The following is a 24235-nucleotide window of genomic DNA, read 5'->3' as shown; positions in this document are numbered from 1 at the left end:
ACAGAAACATCGAGAAAGACGAGAAGATTTATTAAAGCCTCACAGTTTTAAGGCTGTAATGACAAAAACAGACAGTCGAAAGTAACTCATGGAAGAACTGGATCACAGCGCTCATGCTACCACTGCTCAGTGAGCATTGTTGAATTCTAAAAGCTGAACCTATTTAATTTTCTTGACTGTAGGAGAAATAAACACAGTATAAGACATTAAATATCTTTTAAAGCCTTAACTTTAGACACATGTACGCCATTCACTGTTTATCTCCTAACTCTACCGCTATTTAAATCTCATTCGTTCTGTGGATCTGAATCACAGTGAACCTTGGGGAAATTGTCAGACCTGCAGTGCATGTTCACATTCTTCTCCTTATGTAATTCCTGTAGAACAAAGTGAAGCAAGGTGTTCCTCTGGGCCTCTTCAAGTCCTCGATGAGTCTCTGCTGTCCTTTTTGAAGCCCTTTTATATAATCAATTCTTTAGCGCTGCACACAGATGCTGCACACTGCTCTGTTTTATTGTGAACAGAGATGAATTAATGTATCGTTTGGTCTGTAAAATGCTGGAAGGTAGTAAAAATATGGCATCACGGCTTTCCCGGCCAGAAGGTGATGTCTACAAATGTTTGCTCTGACCAACAACCAGAAGGCAAGAAACCCTTGAAACAAACTCCCAAAATGAAGTGATTTAATCAGACTCTTAGTGAATGACATCTAAAAATCAGACTAAAGAAATTTGATATGGTTTGATAGAATAGAATAATTCTTTGTCCGTCTATGTGGAAATTTGTCTTTGGCTCACCCAGTACACCAACTCTCTGAATCACACACATCACAATACAGTTAAATTAGATAAGTACAAAATTACAAATAACTTGAAGAATAAATAAAATTCACATTTTGAGAATCATATAGTCATGTTACTATATCTGTGATGTACACTGAAGTGAATATGATTGGATGTTAGTAGACTGTAACGACTAAGCCAGTCTGTGCTCTGTAACAACCAAAGCTTCATTAAGCTCCTGTCCGGAGTCCAAATGCTGAATCAGAACCATTTCAGGCTTCATGACTTTGTCTTAGCTCATACGTCTAGAAAGACCAATCCTTATTGGGCTGTCATTGGTTTTATTTTTTGTCCTGTCTTCAGTGTGTCCTTTAACGTTACCCAGGAAGGGCTTCAGTTTCCTAGCAACAATCAGATGTGAGGGAGCATCTCCAATTTTATCAGCTGTTAAATCACACCTGAAACTTTGCCCAAGCCAATTTTGCCTACCACAGGATACTCATTAGTCATTAGTGTCGACTAACAAATATTAGATTATTCTGAGGTTTAAAATGCAATCAAGATTCTTAATTATCCAGGTCATGATCTGATCATCCCCTAAATTATAAAATTGTGCCTTGTGAATGGTATTTGGTGGTGCCATGTTTATATCTTCTATCACTTGAAAACTATCACCTCAAACTTAAGTAAACTTTAAAAGACAATCATTAGTGAATAGCTTGTTACTTCTTAGCTAAGAATCATAGCTGGTTGCAGCCAAAGCTAAAATCTATATTTGTGGCTACATATTGTGGCTTGTGGCAGGAAACGGTTAATAAATGACATCATGGAGGTTCATTGATTATTCATATCCTGGCCTGTGTGTTCGTGTGTGTGTGTGTGTGTGTGTGTGTGTGTGTATGTGTGTCTGTAACAAGCAGTGACGTCGCTCTGCATCACACAGAGTGGAGCTGATGCTGAGGAGCAAATATAGGACAACAGAAGGAGGAGGAGGTCTGCAGTTGGCTCAGACAGGAAACAGAACTGCAGCAGAAAACTGCACCAGCTGCATTTCATCAGCAGGTATTTATTTATACAGAGTGTGTGGGGAGTTTGTTGTTGTGGTAATGTTTGCTGCAGTGATGGAGCACAGACAGCAGAATAAAAATAATGTATGACCTGGTCCTATAGCGAAGGAGAAGCTCAGAGGAAGGTCGTTCAGAGGGGGAACATGTTAGAGCTGCATGGTAAGCAGAGACGCAGCTGGACTCTGCAGACTGAGAGCAGCAGCTGTTTTTAGCTTAAAGGAATAGTTCAACATTTTCCAAGCTATACTTCAGAGCTCCTTAGCTGCATTAGCAGAGGGAGGGATGGCGTCATCAAACAATTTGATCAATGGACACAAACTGTCGTTCAACCTTTCACTGTACTGAGAATGCTGCTGTGAGACTTTAGGTTTTTGTGATTAAGATTAAGATTGAGAACCTCACGTTGTTCTGGATGAATTGTTGATTCTTTCCACTACTGTGGTTTATCACCAGAGCTTAGATACAGCAGTGCAGAGTTTAAATGCTAACGCCAGAAACCAAATTTTTTTAATTATTATTTATTTATTTATTTATTTTTCCTCAGTCGAATGCAGAAAGTTTTTTTTTTTTTTTTTTAATAAAGTCTCTTTTAATCTACAACCCCACTTTACAGAAAGGTTGGGACCCTGTGAAATAAAAGAATGCAATGATGGATTAAAAAAAAAGACAAAAACAATATATCATATGTTAAAACTGAGAATTTGTTCTACAAAAGTATTTGCTAATAATTTATTTGATCCAAGTAACATGTTTCACAAAAGTTGGTCTGGAAAGTGGAAAATTACATCAAACAGACGGTGCATTCAGATCTTAATGTCCGGATACAACTACACCTGGATGACTAAGAATCTCCACCGACTTCCCTAAAAAGCACCTTGAGAATTTGTCACTTATATTTCGGAATCTCATTAAAACCTCCAAAGAAATCTCTGCAGAAAAAGGACAAGACCAAAAAAGAATTGGTAGTGTATTCAAGCCCTCAAAGGATCCAATTCAGGAAAAACAGACATAATTTTGTAGTGAAATCACTGCACAGGCTCAGGAAAACCTCTGACAACCGCTGTCATCCACAAATGCTTAAACTCTACGATGCAAAGAAACAATCAGATGTAAACAAGATCCATTAATGCATATAGCAGCGGTAGCTTGAACATCAGTGAAGGCTCCATTAATGGTGAAGGATTTCTATTGGTTCTGTACAAACACATTCTCCATCAAGACAATGTATGTTTACTTAAGCAACAAAATGTCAACACAAATTCTGAGGGTTTTACAGCCTGGCTCAGTAGTAAAAGAGTCCAGGTGATGAAATTACCTGTCTGCAGAGTTGTCACCCACTGAAACACCTGGAGCAATTTGAAGTGAAAAATATGAAAAAGTAGAAGAATTCCTGTATCCTGTATAAAGAGGGCTGGGTGTGTTGGATGGTGCCCATTCCTTCTGTGGAAGGAAAGGTTGATGTGTGGTAAGAGATTTCATATTGATTGATGTTTGGTTGAGGATTTTATTGAGCAGGCTCTTTTTTTAACATTGCATTGTTTTTGGGTGTTGCAGTGTGGTCGCACAATTTTTTATGGGGTGCTCACTGAAAGATGTAAATGAGTAGGAAACATTAAAATAGCAGGTATAGACTTTATATTTAATGATCTAAATTTGTCTATATTTGTCTTTTCAATTAAAATTGGTTAGTTCATCCAGCCCTGCGTGGTTGGTAGAAAAAAGATCTTGGAGTATATCTTGTGAAGGCAGAGTAAGTGTTTTGTTTCACTGTTTCCCTTTGCTAACAGGTCTTCGTCCATTTCATAGCTGACAGTTAATGCGTTTGCTGGTTGTATTGACTGGAATGAAATGTTGTGAGGTTCAGTTTGGATGGTGACAATTTGGTGTTTTTTCTTGTATAATTCACAATTTATTTTGTCATTTTACAAACTGTCCCAACTTTTCTGAAAATGGGGTTTTGTAGTTTTAGGATATTATTTTTAAGCAGAAAGAAAAATAAACTGTTTAGTAGATAGCTAGCTGTTTTTAAAAAAATATACATTCAGTATGATTTTTATATGCAGTGTACAATGTTTGTATGGTGTACACCTCTCAGCCACATCTTTAAAAGCACCTGGTGGTTTTAATATATACATTTGATCAGGATTTTGTTAAAATATGATGAACAATTAAATGTTGATGTATCATTCTGGGTTAACCACCTGTAAGCACATAAGGTGGTTAAAATCAGTTCCACCTTTAACGACAGTGATCCTTAGTTTTATTAGTTACTGTACATGTTTTACTATAATCAGTATAATTTAAAATATGTAGTTTTCTTAGAGGAGAACTTTTATTTGGTTCTTTAGGTAAAAAAAATGATGAGGTTATAGTGGAGAATGAAACAGACACAAAATGACTGTCATATTCTTTTAGAGTATTTGTGATCTGGTAGGGCAGCAGTGGGTATCCACCAGGTGTGTCCCCCGTCCCCCCACCCACCCTCTCCATGTCTGCCCACTGCTCCACCTAGAGATGGGTTAAAAATAAAGCATGTATGTGCAATAAGTATATGTGCTCAATAAAGGTTGCTCTTCTCTTTTTCTTGTCTATGTCTTGTGCATCTGTTTGTGCTCATGGTCGTGTATTTTAACTGAATTTAAGATGTATTAACACTCAGAGAAACATGGGCCCCCTGCCCTCTTGGCTCCTGGGCCTGTGCCTGGTTCAGCAAATCCATTTATAGTGTTTGGGTGAACAAACAGTCCAGTGCAATCCCTAATTTTTCAATTGTGATTAAATTTCATCAGAATATTTAAATCTTAAAACAAAGAAATGAACCTGACTATCGACCCGTGTAATCCAGTATCAACTATGTGATACTGCTGCAGTTCTTTCTGACAGCTCCCACTCCCCTCCCCCTCAGCTCCAAAAAGGATGAAAAGGTTGTAGCAGATCTCTCTTCCCGGAGCTTGAGGAAGCTTCCTCTCACTTCCTCTCCCCTCTGTCTGTGGAGCTCCGATTCTGCCTCACCCAGTCCGCCTCCCTGCAGCAGCTTCTCTTCCTCCCCCATCAGCTGAAAACATGGACGGACTCCGGTTGCCCCCTGTCATAGAGGAGGTCCTTGATCAGTCAGGTCAGTCTGTTTGTCAGTCTTATGGAGCTTTTTTTTTTTTTAACAGAGTGTTTATATGGTGTATTTGTAAGTTCTGCAGCAACAGTCTGATCACACATGAGACTGTTGGTGCTGTTTGTCTCAACAGTGAGTGAAGGTGGGAAAACACCTGATTTATCATGACTGCTTATAACAATCAGACCTTCTGCATCTGAGTTTTTCTACTTAATACAAAACTGATTTATTAATGCTGTTAATTAGGGACTTTAACACTTCCCGTTTCACAATAAAAGCCTTTGAGGAAGATGGAAGTGATGGAACTAGATGCAACATTGTAATTGTGTTAAATGGTCGGCGACTGTGGCTCAGGAAGTAGAGCAGTTGTCCACCACATGCACATTCAATGTAAACGGATGCAAACGAAACCCTGGACCTAACATAATAATAATAATAATAATAATAATAATAATAATACACTTTCAACTGGTACAGTATCAGAACTGATATCAGAACTGATATCAGAACTAAAAAAAAACAATGAAAATAGAAATTTTGCAAAAGTTTGCACCCCTCTGATAAATAAAATAAAAATCAAGTTTAATTACTTTCTTATGAAACATTTGTAATGGCTAATTAAATGCATTGAATATTGTGTTGATAAAAAATGTTGTCATTTTAAAATAAGGGAATTCTAACTTTTGCACATGACAGCATATGTAGATTTCAACTTGATTGCAGATTACAGCAGAAACATAATCAGTGCAGGTGAAATCTGTCTTTTGCTTGCATCCCCACTAGACAGAGCCACGGAGTTTAAGATTCACTTTTCCACTTTGTCACTTTTCAGGAATCTTCATTCTGAAAATATTTATTGCTAAATGCTGTTACTCTTAAAAACATCCTAATTTTATATCATCTCACTTTTCAAAACACGTTGACATCAAACCATCAAAGAACTTTCAAAAATAATTCTAATGTCTCCTTTCACAAATGTTCTCATTTTAAAGCCATGCCTTTTCTTTTTCTGGAAGATGTCCCATTTTCCAAAGAAATATTCTTGTCTTTCTAAACATCTCTTCAGAGGACACACCTGATCCGTGACAACTGTGAACTTTTGTTATTTTTGTTGAATCGTGGCAAAATGGCTTCTTTCAGCTTTTGGTGGAGTTAATCTCCAACATTTCCTCTCTATCTCTTCTACTCGTGTGCAGAAGAGCTGTGTGAGCTGAAGGTGGAGAAGCCGATCATGTTGGCAGAAACTCTGACGGCCAAAGAGAGGGAGTCACTTGAAGAAAACTATGACGAAGAGACAGTGGAAGACGGAGAGAAAGGACTGCAGGAGGATGAGAAGGAGGTGAAGGAAGAGAAGGAGGATGAAGAACAAGGAGGAGGAATGCAGGATGAAGAGGTGGAGGCGCTGAGAGCTCAAGTGCTGCAGCTGATGCTGGAGCTGGAGGACACCAGAGACGTTTCGCATCGACATGAGGAGAGTTTCCTGGAGCTGCAGGGTGAGGAAGCACACAGCCCTTCAGTTTTTACATGTTTTACGATCTTTAATATACTGCTAAAATTAGTCAAGAAGCCAAATGTTTTACATAAGTACAGTATAATGGGATCAGTAAAGTCTAGTTTAAATAAAAAAGAATACCGACAAAAGACCACATTTAATCCTGTAAATACACAGATGAGCATTAACAATATGTCATCTGACAGGTGACGTAAATAAGACTGATTATCTCATTACAATCGGACCTGAAAGTGGGTGGAATCTGTTAGGCAGTAAGTGAATATTTTCTCTTGAGGCAAAATGTGAAGTTGGAAGCAGAAAACATGGAGGAACTCCAAAACCGCAGCTCGTGTTAAAAGTTCTCGTTCTGCAGTGGTTCAAAAAAATGACGAAGAAAAAATGGTGGACCAATGACAGGGTCATCGGCTGCCAAAGCTCACTGATACACATGCAGACGGAAGGCTGGCCCCTGTAGTGCGAACCAGTAGATGACCTATTGTAGCTCAAATTGCTGAAAGAGTTGTTGCTGGTACTCAAAGAATGGTGTCAAAACACAAAGTTCCTCAGAGGTTGTTGCAAAGAAGTCTGCATAGCTACAGACCAGACATGGTGCCCATGCAGACCCATGCCTTCTGCCATTCCTCCATGAGCATCAGAACTGGACCAATTCCACTTTATTTATATAACGCCAATAATAAAATCTATAAATATATATAGAGAGAACCAAACAATTTCTCCCTTGAACAAGCCCTAGGCAACAATGGAGAGGAAAAACTCCCTTAAACTGAAGAAACCTCCAGCAGAACCAGGCTCAGGGTGGCTGGCCATCTGCCTTAACTGGCTATAGCTATAGTTATAGCATAACTATAACTAACTATATGCTTTATTAAAAAGGAAGGTTTTGAGCCTAGACTTAAAAGTAGAGAGTGTGCTTCCCGAATCAGGACTGGGAGCTGCTTCTACAGGAGAGGAGCTTGATAGCTAAAGACTCTGCCTCCCATTCTACCTTTGGAAAATCTGGGAACCACAAGTAGGCCTGCATTCTGAGATCGAAGTGGTCTACTGGGATGATATGGTACTATGAGGTTTTCTATGTATGATGGAGCCTGACTGTTTAGACTGTTTTTATATGTAAGATGCAGGATTTTAGATTCTGTTTTAGAATTTTTGGCAAGCCAATGGAGAGAAGCTAGTGAAGGTGAAATATGATCTCTCTTACTAATTCCAGTCAGCACTCTTGTTGCAGCTCAATTTGATCAATTACAGGCTTTTAAGGGAGTTACTGGGGCATCCTGAAAGTAGGGAATTAGAGTTGTCCAACCTAGAAGTAACAAATGCATGGATTAGCTTTTCTGCATAAGTTTGAGGAATTTTGGAAATTTTCCAAAGGTGGAAGAAGGCTTTTCTAGAGATTTGGTTCATATGTGAGGTAAAGGACAAATCCTGGTCAAACATAACTCAGAGGTTCTTCATAATAGTACTGGGGAGCCAAAGAGCAATGGGAGAAAGTGGCCTGCTCTGACGAATCACATATTCTTTTAATTATGCATATGTCCCGGTGCATGTGTGTCACTCATCTAGGGAAGAAATGGCTCCAGGATTCACTATGGGAAGAAGACACACCTGCAGAGGCAGTGTTCTGCTGGCAAACTTTGGGTCCTGCCAATCATGATATTCCCTGATGGCAGTTCCCTCTTTCAGCAGGATAAAGCACCTTGTTAAACTCAAAAAATTGGTCAGGAGTGTTTTGACAAACGCAAGTGGTCATAAAGTTATGGCTCCTATGTGTATAAAAATGATTCAGTTTGCTCTGTCTAATATCTGTCCTCAGGTCTGTTGGAGGAAGAGCGACTGGCCAGTGCCCACCAGGCTGAAAGCTTCACCAGACAGATCCAGAAACTGCAGGGTACTCACACATTTTCCTTTCCTCTTTACTAGAATAGAAAGGGTTCAGACTGGGTATAAACATCCAAGGGGTAGGAACACACTCTCTGAAAACACACCTTCCTTTTCTTGGCAAAATTATCCTGACTTTAAAAAAAGTCCCCTCCTTTTCAAAAAATGTAAGCTCTGAAAATGTCCCCATTTTTTTCTTTGCTTTCTTTCAAAGGTGTCCACAGATACCCAAAAGTTTTATTTACTGACCAACATTGTCCTGATCTGTCAACAATGCAATTTTGTGAATTTGTGAATTGTTTTAAAAAAATATCCTAACATGTTCTCATGTTTCGCCCGACAGAAATCCTTACATTGTAAACTTTTCACTTCCAAACCTAAATATTTTGACATTTAAAAATGTCTTCATATATCAAATAACTCAAATTTTCACAACGTTTATATTTCCTCACTTACTAAAAATTTAATTTTTCCACTTTATCACTTTCACTTCCACTTTGTTTCAAGAACCATGTGACTTTCAGTAAGTGTCTTTACTTTTGGAAGTGCACTCAATATTATTTTATTATTATTGATATTATTATTATTATGAAAAATAAGACTGGTTACCTTTCAGCCACTGTTAATATCCTGCCCTCTCTTGGCAGAAATATCCAAATAAACTATCAAATATTGTCCATAGTTTCTAAAAAAATGTCTCTTTTCTGTCAATTTCCAAAAAAAGTGCTTACTTCCTTACTAACTTCCCTTTCAGCGTGATTTATTACATTTTAAGAACGGACAGTTTGCTTTCCCACCCTTAACCTAAAAAACTAATTAAAGAAGAATCCTGGTTTATTTTATTTTTTTTGTCCTGCAGCTCAGCTCCGCTCAATCCAGGAGGAGATGGACAGTCTGGAGGAGGAGAAGCAGAGCGAGCTGGCTGAGGTGCAGGAGGAGCTTCAATCGGCTCAGGAGGAGGTGCTGGTGCTGCAGCAGGCAGCCGAAGAGGCGGCGGCAGAGAGGGAGAACGACATCGCCTCCCTGCAGGAGGAGCTGTGTCGGCTGAGGGCGGAGCTGCAGCGTCTCCATGCCACGGCACAGGAGTATGAGCTTGAGATCACCACACTGAGAGCTGAGATCAGCATGAAGAGTCAGAGCCCTGAGACTCTCAGACACGGTACACAACATTTTCATTGCAGCACATTACAGCAGACAGTGCGTAAGGTTTAAGGCGCCTCGGCCATAGTTTGTCTTTTCTTAAATTGTTAGGTTTAAGTGTTGAGTTTGGTCATTCAGTAAAGGTTACTGACAGTCAGCTGATCCTTACACAATGTTTAAACTGGCTGTTTAAAGGAACAGTTAAACGTTTTTGGATGATCTTACAAAAAATACAGATCTAGAGTCAGTTGGTCTGTAGACCAGCTGGCTTCAATTTATCCACAGTTGACAAATCCACGTCCCTCTCCCTAAAGCTCACTAATGAACACCTGTTGTGTGTTTAAAGCATACGCAAAATATAAACTTACAGGCACTGTATAGTGCACACTGTTTCCAGATGTGAAGTTTGCCCCGATTTCATAAAATCAGCCATGTTTTTAGTAGGCTGAGCCCCTGACACATCTACACAGCATAGATTACCCATGAGAGGTGATGTTCAGTACCTTTGTTTGTTGTCATTCTACTGTAAAACAAAATGAGTCAGGCTCACAGAGGCCGAAGCAGCATTTTAACAGAACCATGCTGTAGTGAATCCCTCAGAGGAAATTCGATCTCTGTTTTACATCAGTGTTAACGTGAAAAACACCCGACCTGCTAAAGATGCTGAAACAAAACTTTTAGTGTATTTCCCCCTCACGTTGCATCCAGGTGAGGTGAGTCAGCTGGAGGACGAGCTCATCACTCTCACAGACGAACGTCAGTGTCTGACCAACGACAACAAAGAGCTCAGCAACAAAGTGGAGCAACTGCAGCAGCAACGAGAAATGTGAGTGGACCAATCAGCTGTCAGTCAGCTGTTTGACTGCAATTGACCCACAGAAACGGATCACAGCACCTGTTAGACAGGATTATTTTCCACAGTATGTAGGTTTAAATAACCAGACTCAGGTTATGGGAAGAAGGATTATGGGAAGTGTACTTCCGAAATCCTAGATGTATTATGTACAATAATAATAATGCACGTGTTTTATGAACGAAATGAAATATACAATCCTTAAGGTGTATAACTGTGAGCTTCAAAATCATCATAATCGTCATTAACATCTACCCAACGTCCTCTGTCTGTGTTCTCCAGTTGTGATGATGTGTACCTGGCAGTCAGAGTGGAGGGTGACACTGAGCGTGATGAGCAGGTAAAGACCGACACCTACATCAGTCTGTCTCAGTCGGGTCCTGAACGCCAGGACCGACCCCCAGAGGATCTGGACCTGACTTCAGCCCAAGAGATGGTCTGCAGCTCGGAGCTCAACATCCTGAAGGTCCAACTGAGAGAAGCTGAGGAGACTGCTCAGAAAGTCCAGAGAGAGGTAACAGGACTGCAGCAGGCACATAGAACTGTTTAGTTAGATCACATGTGTCCAACACTGCAATAACATTTCAGCACTGATTGATTTTGATTTGAATGCTACAAACCAGTATTCACCTCAGTAGAGTTAGGACAAATGTGGTTCTATATGTCTCGTGAAAAGAAGACACATTTACTAAGTAAGACTTTAGGGTTGAATAATAAACTGTGGAGAAATAATTCTCGAATTACTGATATAGGCTTCTGTTATTTAGGCTGATGTAAATGTATTTGCAGTAAAGTTTTATTACAGTCACTCAATACATGATGATTTTTGAGGCAAATTTTGAAATAAAGAGTCACAAAAATCTGATAATATTTCGAGTTGTTAATCTTTTTATATAAATATATCTTGCATCAACAATTCTGAAAGTGATCACTGAAATGATTATGAACTATACAGATGGCGTAAAAATAAACCCATCAGGATTTTTGGACTAACTTCTACACCTCCATAATATATCTGCAGTGAGGTAATATCTGGTGGAGAGCTAGTTTTGATGTGCCTATTTTCCTGCCAGTGTGACTGTCTGAAGGTCGAGCTGGCCGAGCTGCAGCAGCTGTACGACACCAGCCAGCGAGAGCGGCTCACACTTGAGCAGGAGCTGCAGCGCTGCAAGGCTGAACTGGAGAAACTGGTGGGCAGGAAGTCACAGGTGAGAGACCCAGCGCTCCAAGGCATTGAGGCTTGTCATGTTTATAACATCTGACTTTAGTACAGTCATTCTTCATGCTTACAACTTTGTTTTTAGAGCTTTTAGAGGCAAGAAATGTAAATGAGGTGTGACAATTCGTCCCAAGCTACAGACACAAGTTAACTGTAAAATGTCTACAAAATTCAAGGTTAACGCAGCATAGTTTCCACATGGAACAATCTCTCTAACACACACTGTAGCCTGAATGATCAATGCTTTTTTTTATGAAGTCTGCGCATCTGTTCTGTATGTGCATGTGGGTGTGTAAAAGCTATCAGATGCCTCATTGGCCATTTTGTTTTGTGGTTTAAAAAGCTTGCCGCTCTGTTCGCTGTAGCTGGTTACTGAATGTTGTGAGCTTCTTAACATCTGTCACAGCTGAGCCGTTTGTTTTCGTCAAAGCTTTGGTCATCTGTCTGTTTCTACTTGTGCAAAGTGACCCCCTCCTCTGTTCAGCCCAAGGGAAACATTTTATTAAGCTATTAAACTAAATGTAAAAGAACAAGGGTCATTGTGACTGTCATGGTTAGACAGCTCTGGATTCTGCAGGTCTTCACTGTTCTGCAAAAGAGTTGGGTCATCACAAAGTCACTGACAGACTGGTCAGCTTCAAAAAGGACTCCTGCTTTAACACTAATCCCTCATTCCGACTTTGAGCCCAGAGACTTGAACCACATGCCCTCCCCAGCCCAAGCAACATAAATCATTGTATCAGCTTCACCTTGCATGAGACTGGGTCATACACTTTAGATCTGTTTGACTTCACATCCAACTCAAGTTATTTGAAATGGCAATGACAAAATTTTACCAATGTGACTTCAGAGGTATAGTTGGACTGGATTTATAACTTAACTATTGACACTTGTTCTTAGACATGTAACTTGGGATGTTACATTTTTGATAATAGACCAGCCTTGGGACTGGCCTGTCTGTAATTCGACTTGGGATTTAACCTTTTTTACTGGACACTTGTTTTTGTAACCTTAGTTGCGATTTGCTTTGCATCTTGCTAGATTCTTGACTTTAGACTCAAGACTCAAGACTTGAGACCTTTGTGACTTGCACATCAAAGACATATGAGACTGCACTTGGGACATGTCTTCCTTGAAGTAGGAGGTAAACCTTGTTTGGCTAACATGGCACCACTTCTTGGAAGTTTCTAGATTTGACATTGGAACTTGCTCAACTACAGACTGTCAACACATGACTTATCTCTCTTTATTTAACACCTGAGCACTAAGGCTTGAGACAACATAGGTGTCTGAAGCTTGTCTGGAACTTGACTTAAGATATGTTGACATCGATACAGGACTCAGATTAGGCTTGACATAAATATCAATTCTCGTGACCTGTCAACTGACCTTCTTAGCTTAATTCGAGATTATGGACTTGACTCTTCATGTGTTATTTAACTTAACATGCACCTTTGTTGTCTGAGATTTGACTTGGGACTTACAGTACAGTACATACAGTATGAGCATAAATGTGGAAGTTGCTTGTCTAAAGCTTGACTTGAGACTCGGGCCCCATTTCAATCCTCCTTTATGTAGTAGGGTTGTCCTGATTCTCTTTAGCATTGATGCGTAGGACAAACTGGTAAGACTATGTTTCAAAGCAAATTCAGGGTTGGCAACAGGTTTTGTCACCAATATTAGCCTTGTATCTGTGTCAACATGTGGTGGAGTACGATCTGCTGTGGCTTTTGCAATTATACCTAATGGCTCTGTGACAGCCCAAACAGACCCCCCCCCCCACACACACACACACACACACACACACACATCGGTCGTCATGGTTGACTTCAGACTGTGGGTGCCCTATGGCCACTTTTTGGCATTTTTAAAATAATGAAGTTGGTGAAGTAAGGCTCAGACAAAGGGGCGCACTTACTCTTTAATGTCTTAGAATTAAACTTGAAACGGTTCTGTCTTGACTTGGAACCTGACTGAGACTTGGGACTGTGAGCAGTCTCTGTCTGCAACTTGTTTGGAAAGTGGACATTTCTTGACCATCTTAACATGATACTTGAGTGAAAACACTTGACCACTTGTCTTGAAGCTTGGAACGAGACTTTCAACCCCTTTAGACTAGGGCAAGGGCAATTTGCTTTATATAGCACATTTCATAGATAAGGCAACTAAATGTTCTTTACAAAAACAGAGAAGAATGTTAATATATAATAAATGAATAAAATCAAGTAAATATTAAACTAGAAATGTAAAAATATACATAAGAACAATAAAAACACAGGAACTATATATAATACAGTAATCTAAACTGCCTTAATGTGGACTTTGTATCTTGCAGACGACTGTGTACCTGAGTAACAAGGCTTGTGACTAAACTCTGGACTTGGTCGTCTAAAACTTGAAATTCTCAATATATGACTTGTAAAACCTGGTCGCACCTCTGCTTCTGTCATCCACTTGCATTCCTATCCTCCATAGTTACCTTGGAGTTAAACCTTCCCACAATGCAGTGCTGCAGATGCTTTCAAGCACCTGTGAAAGCAGCAAGTCAGAGTAACGGCAGAGATATTTAAATGACACTATGAAGATGTTCTTAAGTTTACTCACGCAGTGATAAACTGATGCCAAAGCTCTTCATTTTGTCTTTAAGCATCTTTAATGTCGTTTTCTAATCGCTTGCTCTTTGTTTCCTCCCTTCCCGTCACCTTTGTTTAACAAAATAAACTTGATCAAATTCTCTCTAAATTTGATGGTTTGAGGTTCTCAACCTGCCTTTTGTTTTTCTTTTCAGTATTTTTCTTTTCCCTATGTTTTTGGATCAAGTCACTTGCTTCGGCTGCATGTTCACTGTTCTCCCTCACCTTTATGACTTTGTGAATATTCTAATTATTTTATGGTTTATTTTCTCTTACACCACTTCTCTCTTCACCCCCACACTCCTTCCTTTTGTCTTCTTCCCAGAACTGCACTCGTCCGTCTGAGCCCCCTGTTCTCTCCATACCCTTCATAGGAATGATTGTAATAGTGGCCTTGATTTGGTGCTGGTGGGAGGAGCTGGCGTCCTAAAAGGGACCAGGTATGGCCACGCCATTCTTTCTCTACCAGACACCATAGAGAGTGGCTGAAAAAATCTCTGGTGGTTGTATGATGAACAACAGGTGAATGATGATATTTTAATTAAAAGCCTCAGTATGCTTCAAATGAAGTTCTTTCTCCACTGCAGCACGGTACATGTTAGGGAAAGGCAATGGAAATGGACAACTTTAGCAGCTCAAACACTTTAAGTTCTAGCAATGTAGGTTGTGAATAAAGATGGCTATTGGAATAACCTGAAATAAAGACTAAAAATCACCAACAAAATCATAAAACCAAATAAAACTAATAATGGCTTCTAAAAATCAACAAAAAAAAAACAAACCAGAGATTGTTTAGACAGGCAGGAAAACAGACTCTTCCAAATCCAGACTCCTTATCAACCACGTTATCGATGTAAGTTTAGACACCACAAACTCAGTACTGGCCAAAGTCTATGGAGTTTCATTTCTATCTTGCTCTTAATTGAGTTTTCAATTTAAGAGCATAATGTTGTAATTTCAGCTTCAGGTTTTGTAATTTTCGCTCTGCTGGGATAGAACCAAACAAATTTACTTCCAAACGGTGTGTTCTTCTTTTTGGGTTACTCATGCTGACAAGGCACCTGGCCTATATCTATGAAAGTCCCGATACAACTTTTTTCCCAGACTGAGTACCTTTACAAGCAGTATTTGTTTTGTTTCTAGAATGCTGGACTTAAAATCATCATCAATTTATTACAGTTCAAATCCAGTAAGGATTGACATTTTCAAACATTCTTCCAAAAAAATATGGCAGTGACCAGTGTTTAATAAGCGGAGCAAGTAAGAGCAAGGAAAAAGACAAACAAAGCACAGATTTAGGTTGAGATCCTGGAGAGAGAAGCATGAAAAACATGGACTGTAGAGTCTGAAGGTAAAATGTAAAATAACTTTGGAGGAGAAAGAGAATTCTAGTTACTGTATATAACCCTACCTGAAGAGGTTAAGGTGGTATTTGGTGCAGTGTCGAGGAGGTTTTACGAATATGAGTACAAGTACACAAAGACAGGACCTGATACCTGATACTAGTATCAGGATCAGGAAATCCTACCTTTATCCATATATGCTCAGAAAGATTAAAAAAAAAAAAAAAAAAAAAAAAAACAGTATTTCCAATAAATTAGACTGTGGTGGGTTGTTATTGTGTGTTTTATCCCAGATATGAGAGTAAATAGAGGTGACAGAGGTAAAACAAACATGTCTTCATTGAATCAAATGGAACATAATGCTACAAACCTGATATAAAGACTTGTGGACAAGCTGCTGCTTACTTACGTTTGTTACCTTAAATAGCAGGTTCAACAACTGCACAAATGTAAAACAGCTGCCATGAGCCTGAAATCATTCTAATCCTGTTGTGTTTACTCGGTAGCCCATTCCTCCATATTGGCAAGCCCACTCGTAATTTTCTTGGCTAGTCAGTAACTTCAGTAGAACTGTGTGTAATCATAAGCAGGACATTTTATGTTTCCCAAAGGACAGTGCATCCTCCTTCCTGTTCACAAGATTCACACAAAACTGGAACCCACTCCTAAAAGCATTTTATGTCAATAAAGGCTCCACAGGGTACACAGGAAACTGGAAGCCAGTTCCTAACTAATATAATTTGTGCAGGTATTTCTAGTTCTGGTTGGTCCGCCTGTATATTTTAGTTTCTAATACAAAGTGTCCAGCAAGGATTTCATGGTTTGCATCACAAAGCATAAAAATATAGTTTAGAGATTGTTGACCTATTGTGGTGGTGTGGTTAATCTTGTTTGTGTGAATGTGAAAAAGAAAATTATTAACATTATGGCTACACCTCCCATACAATACAACTTTGTTAAAGTGTATGGGGGCTCATTACTGCCACAAATACCTGTGAGCAATTTGTGGTGAGAAAAATAATTTCTTTATAAGGTCTTTGCATGTCTGGAAATGTCTCTATGATTTTCAAATCATTGCATATGCATTTCTACCATTTCTTGTATAATGTAAATTATATATATGTATATGGTAAATGAAAGTGGACTGAGAATGGAACCCTGTGGTTCACCTTTACTATCACTTTCTTGAATTGGAGACAATGAATATTGTGCTTATGTTTTGCCCTTAAGAGGCCATAAAAAAGACCGTATATTTAGCCACAAAATGAACACTTTGGTCTGTGAAAAATAAGAAATGGAGAAGTAAATGGAGAACGATGTTGTTCAGATCTCAAGCTCAAACAATTTTTTAATGATAAAACCACCTTCCCCTCACTTTTCCACATAAACAAGTATCAGTTAGTTGTCTGACTGCATGTTTACATTATGTGGTTAACAAATAACCTTAAAATATATAATCAGGCACTTAAAGACTGTAGTCCTGCTTAGACCCGGTTTGAAACTCTTTTTAATTGGTAAAGTACCAGTGTTTATAATATATAATACAACAATGTTGAATTACAAAGAAACTACACAGAATTAACAAAACTCTCCCCCTACACATTAATTCTGTGTAGACCAAATATCACTGTAGTGAATAATTACATTATGTACATGACAAGTGTCATTAATATGACAAAGTAGGCCTTTAATAGGCTGTAGAATTTATAAACTTAATTTCTTTTTTTTAATTCCAGTAGTTTTTTTTTAAATTATCATTCGCAGTAACTTCATTACAATATTTCTCTGCTGTCTCTCTGTTTGCAGACTAACACTGAAGGCTGGAACCTGGTGGTGGCAGCAGTCGCTGTAGCAGCCATCGTAGTTCTGGTCGTCCCCGGCTTCACCAGGGCCTGAGGACTACAGGAAGTGACCCCACTGAAGAACCTGTGACCGTGCGATTGCCGTCACCCATCCAGCGCTGCTCTCATACATGTTGCTGTCCTGATGTCTGCTTTGCATCGCTGTGTTTAATGGGATGCCACCGTCAAAACCTGGCAGACATCCGTGAAGGCCGGAGTGAAAAGCAATAAGGTTGTTGAATTCACAAAGTCGTCCATAAAGACTTTTAACTCTTCCAGCAGGTCACCACTGTACAGTAAGTCAGCAGGTTGATTTGATTTGCTTTTTAAACATCTACCATCATGATCAAAGACTTTTAGCAGGTGTCGATCTATGTAAACTGATTTTCACCTCAAACACATCAAAAAATTCCACTCAGGACTAGAAGAAATACTAAGATCCTTTTACTTGAGTAATACCACCATAAATGTAAAAATCTTGCCTATAAAATTAAAAAAGTACAATTACAGATTTACAGAGAGCAAAATATACTTAAAGTATTAACATTCTCCAAATGCAGAAAAAACATCAGGGTGATGTCATTAAATATGTCGTTATTAGATGAATATTTATGCATTCGTGCAGCAAGGGGAGGTGAGGCTGTTACACACTTAAATGTTTAATCTAAAAAAATGTATCTTATTCAATGGTTACAAGACTTAATGTTAATGTTTGAACTTGAATAACAAGAAGTACTCCTACCTGAAATGTAGGAAGTGTAAAGTACCATTTCATGGATGGAAAACCAAGAAATGAAACACAATTCACATAATCCACATAACAGAATTATTCCACACAACTTTAATCACAGAAAAATGTTGCTTTGACAATTTGTGTATCAATAAAAACAGACTTACTTGTCTTTGCTCATAAAATGTCAAAATAATGACAAAAAGTCCAAAAACCAAAAAGTATTCCATTTATTATGATTTTTCAGATAAAAGCAGCAAATAAGTTGCTTTTTTTTTTTTTTACTATATGGGAGTTAAATGTTTAATCTATATCAATCTATCAATCAATTTTCTTTGTCAATAGTTCTAGCTCTAAAACTCTTTGCCTTATATTTGCATATCTGTCTAAAATAATATTTTGCACTCACCATGTTACACTCAAAAAATAAATAGCAGATAACTGGTAGCCGGTAAAATTTAATGGGTATTTAATCATATCAATGCGGCTTTATGTGGCTTATTGCTGTATATTATCTTGTCATGTTTGTCCACAAATTACCATTTTGTGAATTATTTGCCACATTTTGTAGCATGAAGGGGGAGAAAAAGTGGATTTAAGAAATTTCAAATAGGTCAATTTAAAATGTGTATTCTTATAGTTATAGTGCAACAAAAGTGGTGTTTACGCAAGTGAAAAGCAACTGCAAAAAAAAAAAACTAAACTCTTGTTTGAGAATAATTTCTGAGAAAGTAAATATTTGTCGACTGATTTCACTGTGCCAGTTTAAAGCTCAGTGTGCCAGATTTGATTTAAATTTTAAGAGTTTTGCGCAGCAACAAAAAAATTACTTTTATGGAGAAGTGTATAGTGATATTTACATATATGTAGGAAACAGCTGATATTGAGTAAAAAAGTAGAAACTATATTAGGAAAAGTGGTGTAACTTGAGCCCCTTTCAGGCATGAACCGGAATTCAGACATTTTCCAGACTTTCTCTGGGCTGGTTGTATGTGTGAATGCAAACTCCCAAGTCTGTTGGCCCTGTCATTACTCGGACTTTGCCCAGTCAGCTCCCTGATGCAAAGTCCGGATTATCTCCACCCAATTCATTTGTGATTAATACAGGTCATACTAGGGAGAATTCACCATGAGTGAGTGGGCGTGTTGATGATGTCCATTTTCTGCGACTGCCAACATTACTGGTGAGTGGGCTGTATCGTACGCCAACACTGTCACTGTGTTTTTGAGTCATGTTCTGCCCCCTACTTAAAGTGTGCAACCTGTTGCCCATTTAGCTGGAGTATTTCTTCAGAAGTGAGAACGCATCTGATAGGGACTATCTGCTGATGTTAATTACGTGTCTGATTCTCTAGAGTTTATGTCTAAAAGGGGCTTTATTTACACAATGAACAGCAGTTTTTGCAGCTCCTACTGTAATTGAAAAAAGTTGTGCTATATTGAATCTTCTTTTATAAAATTTTCTTGTCAGTCTAGTTAAAAAATTATCAGGAGAAAAAACCAAACCAAAATGTTCAGTACCAAGCACACATAAGTGAAATTGTGTAAATGTGTTGGGCTGGTTGGGTTTCTTTTGTGTCTCTAGATGCTGCCTAAATATAAAATTAGTTGGGTAGCTTAAGTGAGATTAGAGTCCAAAGCAAAATGCAGAGAAGCCAGTTATTTATGTACATGTATGATTTGTGGAGTTAAAATGGTGAGTCTGGAGACTCATGATTTAGAGGCAAACATGCTCATGTTTCACTCTAGAGAATGTTACATTTACCAAAATATACGTATATCTAACCCTAAAAAGCTCAAAAGTAACTTTTCAGGGGTTTTGAGCATATTTTCTTTGGTTCAGATTTGGTAGCTTTTAACATGAACCGGGCTGAAAAAAGCCCCTGTCCTCCCTTACACATAGATATGTTTCAGTCCTTAAATGGATCAGGTTTGTGTTTACGTTTAAGTGGTGACCAAAATAAGTGTATCAAATATTATCAGATAATAATCCGATCTTTCTGTGGAGGTTGGAATCAGGTATTTAGGTTAAGTTTATCTTGATGTGTGTTTATGTTCATGACCTTTACGAAAGTAATGGCAGCATTAAAATAACAGACATTCCAGTTTGTTTACAACATATAACACTGTTAAATTATTAAAAAATAAATGAATCCTCACCTCTCACTTTGAGTGTGTGGACAACTATCTAAAATGCTGCATTGAATGAAAAAAAACTGAGCTGTGATTAAAAGTGTACACAACGAATGTGACATTAACATATTAAAACTATTTATATTATATTTGGCGAATATTGTGATTAGTGCTGCGACACTGATCAGGATATAACCAGGTCTGTAATGTTCTAAGTAAATGCATGCATCATTTATACCTTTCAGTATTGTTTTGCTGGCAGATGTGTAGTTACTTTAAAAAAACTATTACTTAAGGACAAAGATAAAAAATACATTCTAATATTTTTTTTGAAATTAAAAAGTTACCAAAGGTAGAATAGAAGTAATCAGAAAAATAGTCATACACTTGTGACAAAGAAAAACTAAAATGTAGAACTTCGTATCAAATTTGAAAAATTCAGTCAATATTTTCATTTACTTTTTACTATTTCAAAATTACTGAAACAGTGAGACACATATACAATTTAATGTGTTAAATGTTTTAATTTCGTGTTAGAAATTTTCCTGTCTCATATTTTTTGACTTGCCACATGATGTAGTAATTTTGATGTATTAAATGGATAATTCTAACTTAGTCCACAACCTTAACACATAAAAAGACCTATCTCATATATTTATGGTTTTATTCTAACTTTGAGTGTTTTAATCTTTTTCCTAACCACCATTATATGTCATGTATTTTTGTGGTGTATCTGGGCTTCCATAGCATTGACACTGCAGTTCGCTGTAGTTTTACTGTCGTCTTACTGTCGTCTGTGTACTCTGCGCTTGGTCTTGTCTTTATATTACAATAATGTGTTAAAACATGCAACTCTGTCGTTTTCTTTGGGACATGCACTTCTACTGACAGGATTCACCAGTGAAATCCTGTTAAATGTTGGACAATGTGAGTGGAAAAATGAGAAGAGAATTTCTGTTTTTTGTTTTTCCTGTCATTAAAAACACAATCTTCCTACAGGCTGCATGCAAATATTACAATACAAAGTCTGTACTATACACCTTTTTTTAAATTAATACTACTGGTTTGTGCTGTCTCGTATAGAAACTGTTCCATTTATAGTTGGTGCTTGTTGTAAATAGACTTTAGCTTTATCTAACGTTTGCACGGTGATGTAGCAACCGCGTCTAAGGATGGACTGATTATAGGATTAGTGATTGGGGGGGGAGCGTAACCTTAAATGACCAATTTACCTTTTCCCGTTCAGAGATTGAAATTAATTGTTTATTTCAAACATACTACAACAAACATTTATCTTTAGTTTGCAAGAAGCAGTAGAAACACAATTTAACTTCCCCACTGGTTTCGTAAACATATCTCCCCCAAAAGCTTTTTAAGACTTGAATGTTGTGAGATTAAATGTCGCTGCAAATGAAATTTAAATAAATCTTTTGCTTTATTGCGTTTTTTTCCTCCTAGTGCACCGAATCTGATTTCATGTTCCAACAAACACCCTAACATGTAAACCTTTTCAAATCCAATGTTTATAGAAGCACCTGTCCTGATGGTCTCTATCTGCTTATGATTTGAACTACATCTATAAAACATAGTTATTTCAATTACAGTATATTAATAACACAACTCTAAGCGCTTTATCTGTCACATGATCATCTGTTTAATCTGAGTAATGACAGAAACACAAGAATTTATTTGAATGCTTAGTCTGTACAACTGTCTACGGTGTAAATGTTGACATCATTTTTATTTATTGTAAAGACAAAATGCCTTCTCACAGGATCAATGAAATAATGTGTAAATGATCAGTTTCTGAAATACTCAGAGCACCTGCCTGGCACCAACAAAGCAAGTTTATAAAACTTTTCTTGGTTGCTGCAAAACACTATTGTCTGCTTAGGCCTTGGAACAAATTGCTGATTTGATGTTTGTTTTGTTTTTTTTCTACAGTCTGTCTTCAATGTATAAAATTTGAGGACTTAAAGATGATTAAGGCAAATCCTGATAATTAGAAATCTGGATCAGTCCATCCTTAGCTGTGTAGTGTAACACGTTAATGAACTTTAGACAGCTTAGTGTTGCATGTTGGATCTAATGCATTAGCATGAAAGTAGACAAGACGATTAAATAGGTTCAGCTTTTAGAATTCAACAATGCTCACTGAGCAGTGGTAGCATGAGCGCTGTGATCCAGTTCTTCCATGAGTTACTTTCGACTGTCTGTTTTTGTCATTACAGCCTTAAAACTGTGAGGCTTTAATAAATTTTCTCGTCTTTCTCGATTTTTCTGTTGGATATCACTTTCAGTGTGGGACATGTTTGGCAAAAAGACTGGAAAAATGGAAAAAACACTCCGGCAATTTTGAGTCCGTACGATATCCATGTTTTATGTTGTGGTTGTAGGAAGCTGGTTTATAGCAAACATAGTAATTGGTGCATTAGGTGCAGTTTAGATTTGATTGATGGAAAGAGCTGTTTGTAGCTATTCAAACTGTTCTATCTGATCATTGCTTATGATTTCACAGAAGGAGAAGATGAGATAAAAATAAACTCTCTCACTTTCGTTATTAATGAAAATACATGGAAATAAAGGTCCTCATAATGTTAGCTCTGTTATAAGTCTGCTTTTGGTTGAAGGACTACAATCATTGTTAGGGGTTTATTGCGAATCACTGGACTGTAAAGATGCTAATTACAGTTAAGTCTTATATTAGGTAATGGTAGCGTGGCTCTTATTAATTCACCTGTTACCTGACTGTATGAATTCATCTTAACCTAGTATGAAGACTTAAACAAGGAGCAGACTTCTACTGAGCATCTTCACAAAGCCCATTATTATCTTTACTGAACATAGTTGTTTAGTTCATGTTGTGGTTACTACAGTTTAGTAACTGTTTATCCCTACTGTGATCGAAACAGCAGTCAGCAATCAATTGTTCTGGAAGCTGTTTGTAATTTGCTGTAGTTAACGGTTGTTAAAGTCCTTCTTGAGGTAGAGGAGTCGTGGGGTTGTTGGTTTGAATTTCGGCTCTTCCTGTCACATGTCAGTGTTCTTAAACAAGACATTGAACCCCAACTTAGTTTCTCCCAGTGGGTCTGCCAACTGTGTGTGTGTGTTTGTGTGAATGAGAACAGTTGAGAATATTGGATTTGGATATTGATGAGGTAGGAAAGTGCAATATAATCTGTATAAATGGAGATTATTTAACATTTACAGTAGCATATCCTATCTGATCTTTTTGTCGGCAATTCGGAGTTGAGGAGACCCTGTTCAGCAAAGCTTAGCGCAAAGACCTGCAGTCCTCCAGCAGCCCAATCTCAGCACATCTACATTCCCTACTTTCTAGGCCCTGCTGCTGCTGAAAGGCCCCTGTGCACTAGTTTCCAGTCTTTGTCCTAAGCTACGCTGAATATGTCCTGGACACAGAATTGAAACTGATTTCCACTGAACCATCTGACCTTGGACCTCAGATCAGTGCCGTGCTGCATTTCTGTCTGTTGGATTTGACTCTCGTTAGCATCAGCCGCTCTGTGAACTCTTTCAAATGAGGCTTCTGTCTCTGGTCTTCACCTCTGTAAGGGACTGAAGTTTATTACATATGTTTCTGAGGCGTGTGTGTCTGATGGTGTATTTTTATGTGATGACTTTGTTAAATGCGCCTGTACATTTTGTAAATGAACTTCCAAATAAAAAGTAGTTTACTGTCTTCTATAATATGCAGGTGTATTTTAGATTTGTTCAACTTATTATAATCACACTGAGGCCTCACAGTTACACAGTTTGAGCTGACCTTTTATTTATGGTTGAATTTATTACGTTTAGTTTGAGCTGAATTCTAACCATCTAATCATAACTTTGTGTTCAAACATCTAAGGTCTGTGGGGTTGGTGAACATTTGTGCATTGGTGTCAGTGTCACGCTGTGGCACCGGGGTAATTTGATTTTCTTTTCTTTTTCTTTTCTTTTCTTTTCTTTGTGTCCTGCAACCAACAGTGACTGAACC

At 38.0% G+C, this 24235-nt stretch overlaps 1 protein-coding gene across 4 annotated transcripts; it reads left to right on the top strand.

Annotated features, from left to right (window-relative positions):
* Positions 1 to 1685: 1685 nt before the first annotated feature.
* Positions 1686 to 23701, top strand: LOC137107008 (coiled-coil domain-containing protein 136-like). 4 transcript variants are annotated; one of them, XM_067491174.1, is made up of 10 exons: positions 1687 to 1844; positions 4755 to 4964; positions 6155 to 6451; positions 8282 to 8356; positions 9206 to 9505; positions 10195 to 10312; positions 10622 to 10853; positions 11413 to 11547; positions 14517 to 14631; positions 17341 to 23701. In XM_067491174.1, exons 2-9 carry the CDS (start codon positions 4913 to 4915, stop codon positions 14619 to 14621), a joined length of 1314 nt encoding a protein of 437 aa, XP_067347275.1. In that variant the 5' UTR covers positions 1687 to 1844; positions 4755 to 4912; the 3' UTR covers positions 14622 to 14631; positions 17341 to 23701. The 4 variants fall into 4 exon arrangements, with proteins under 4 accessions (XP_067347277.1, XP_067347275.1, XP_067347278.1 ...); XM_067491177.1 differs by lacking the exon at positions 6155 to 6451; XM_067491175.1 differs by lacking the exon at positions 14517 to 14631.
* The last annotated feature ends 534 nt before the right edge of the window (positions 23702 to 24235 follow it).

Source organism: Channa argus, chromosome 21, assembly GCF_033026475.1.
Source record: "Channa argus isolate prfri chromosome 21, Channa argus male v1.0, whole genome shotgun sequence".
NCBI classification, from domain to species: domain Eukaryota; kingdom Metazoa; phylum Chordata; class Actinopteri; order Anabantiformes; family Channidae; genus Channa; species Channa argus.
The sequence above is the reverse complement of the archived record's forward strand: the minus strand, read 5'-3'. Positions and strand labels throughout refer to the sequence as shown.

What these genes read in the sequence shown, in the direction of transcription:
- LOC137107008 (XM_067491174.1), top strand. Translation starts at nt 4,913, where the DNA reads ATGGACGGACTCCGGTTGCCCCCTGTCATAGAGGAGGTCCTTGATCAG. An exon ending in ACAGATCCAGAAACTGCAGG is followed by an intron (nt 8,357 to 9,205) that starts GTACTCACACAT and finishes TTTGTCCTGCAG; the next exon opens with CTCAGCTCCGCTCAATCCAG. An exon ending in CTCAGAAAGTCCAGAGAGAG is followed by an intron (nt 10,854 to 11,412) that starts GTAACAGGACTG and finishes TTTTCCTGCCAG; the next exon opens with TGTGACTGTCTGAAGGTCGA.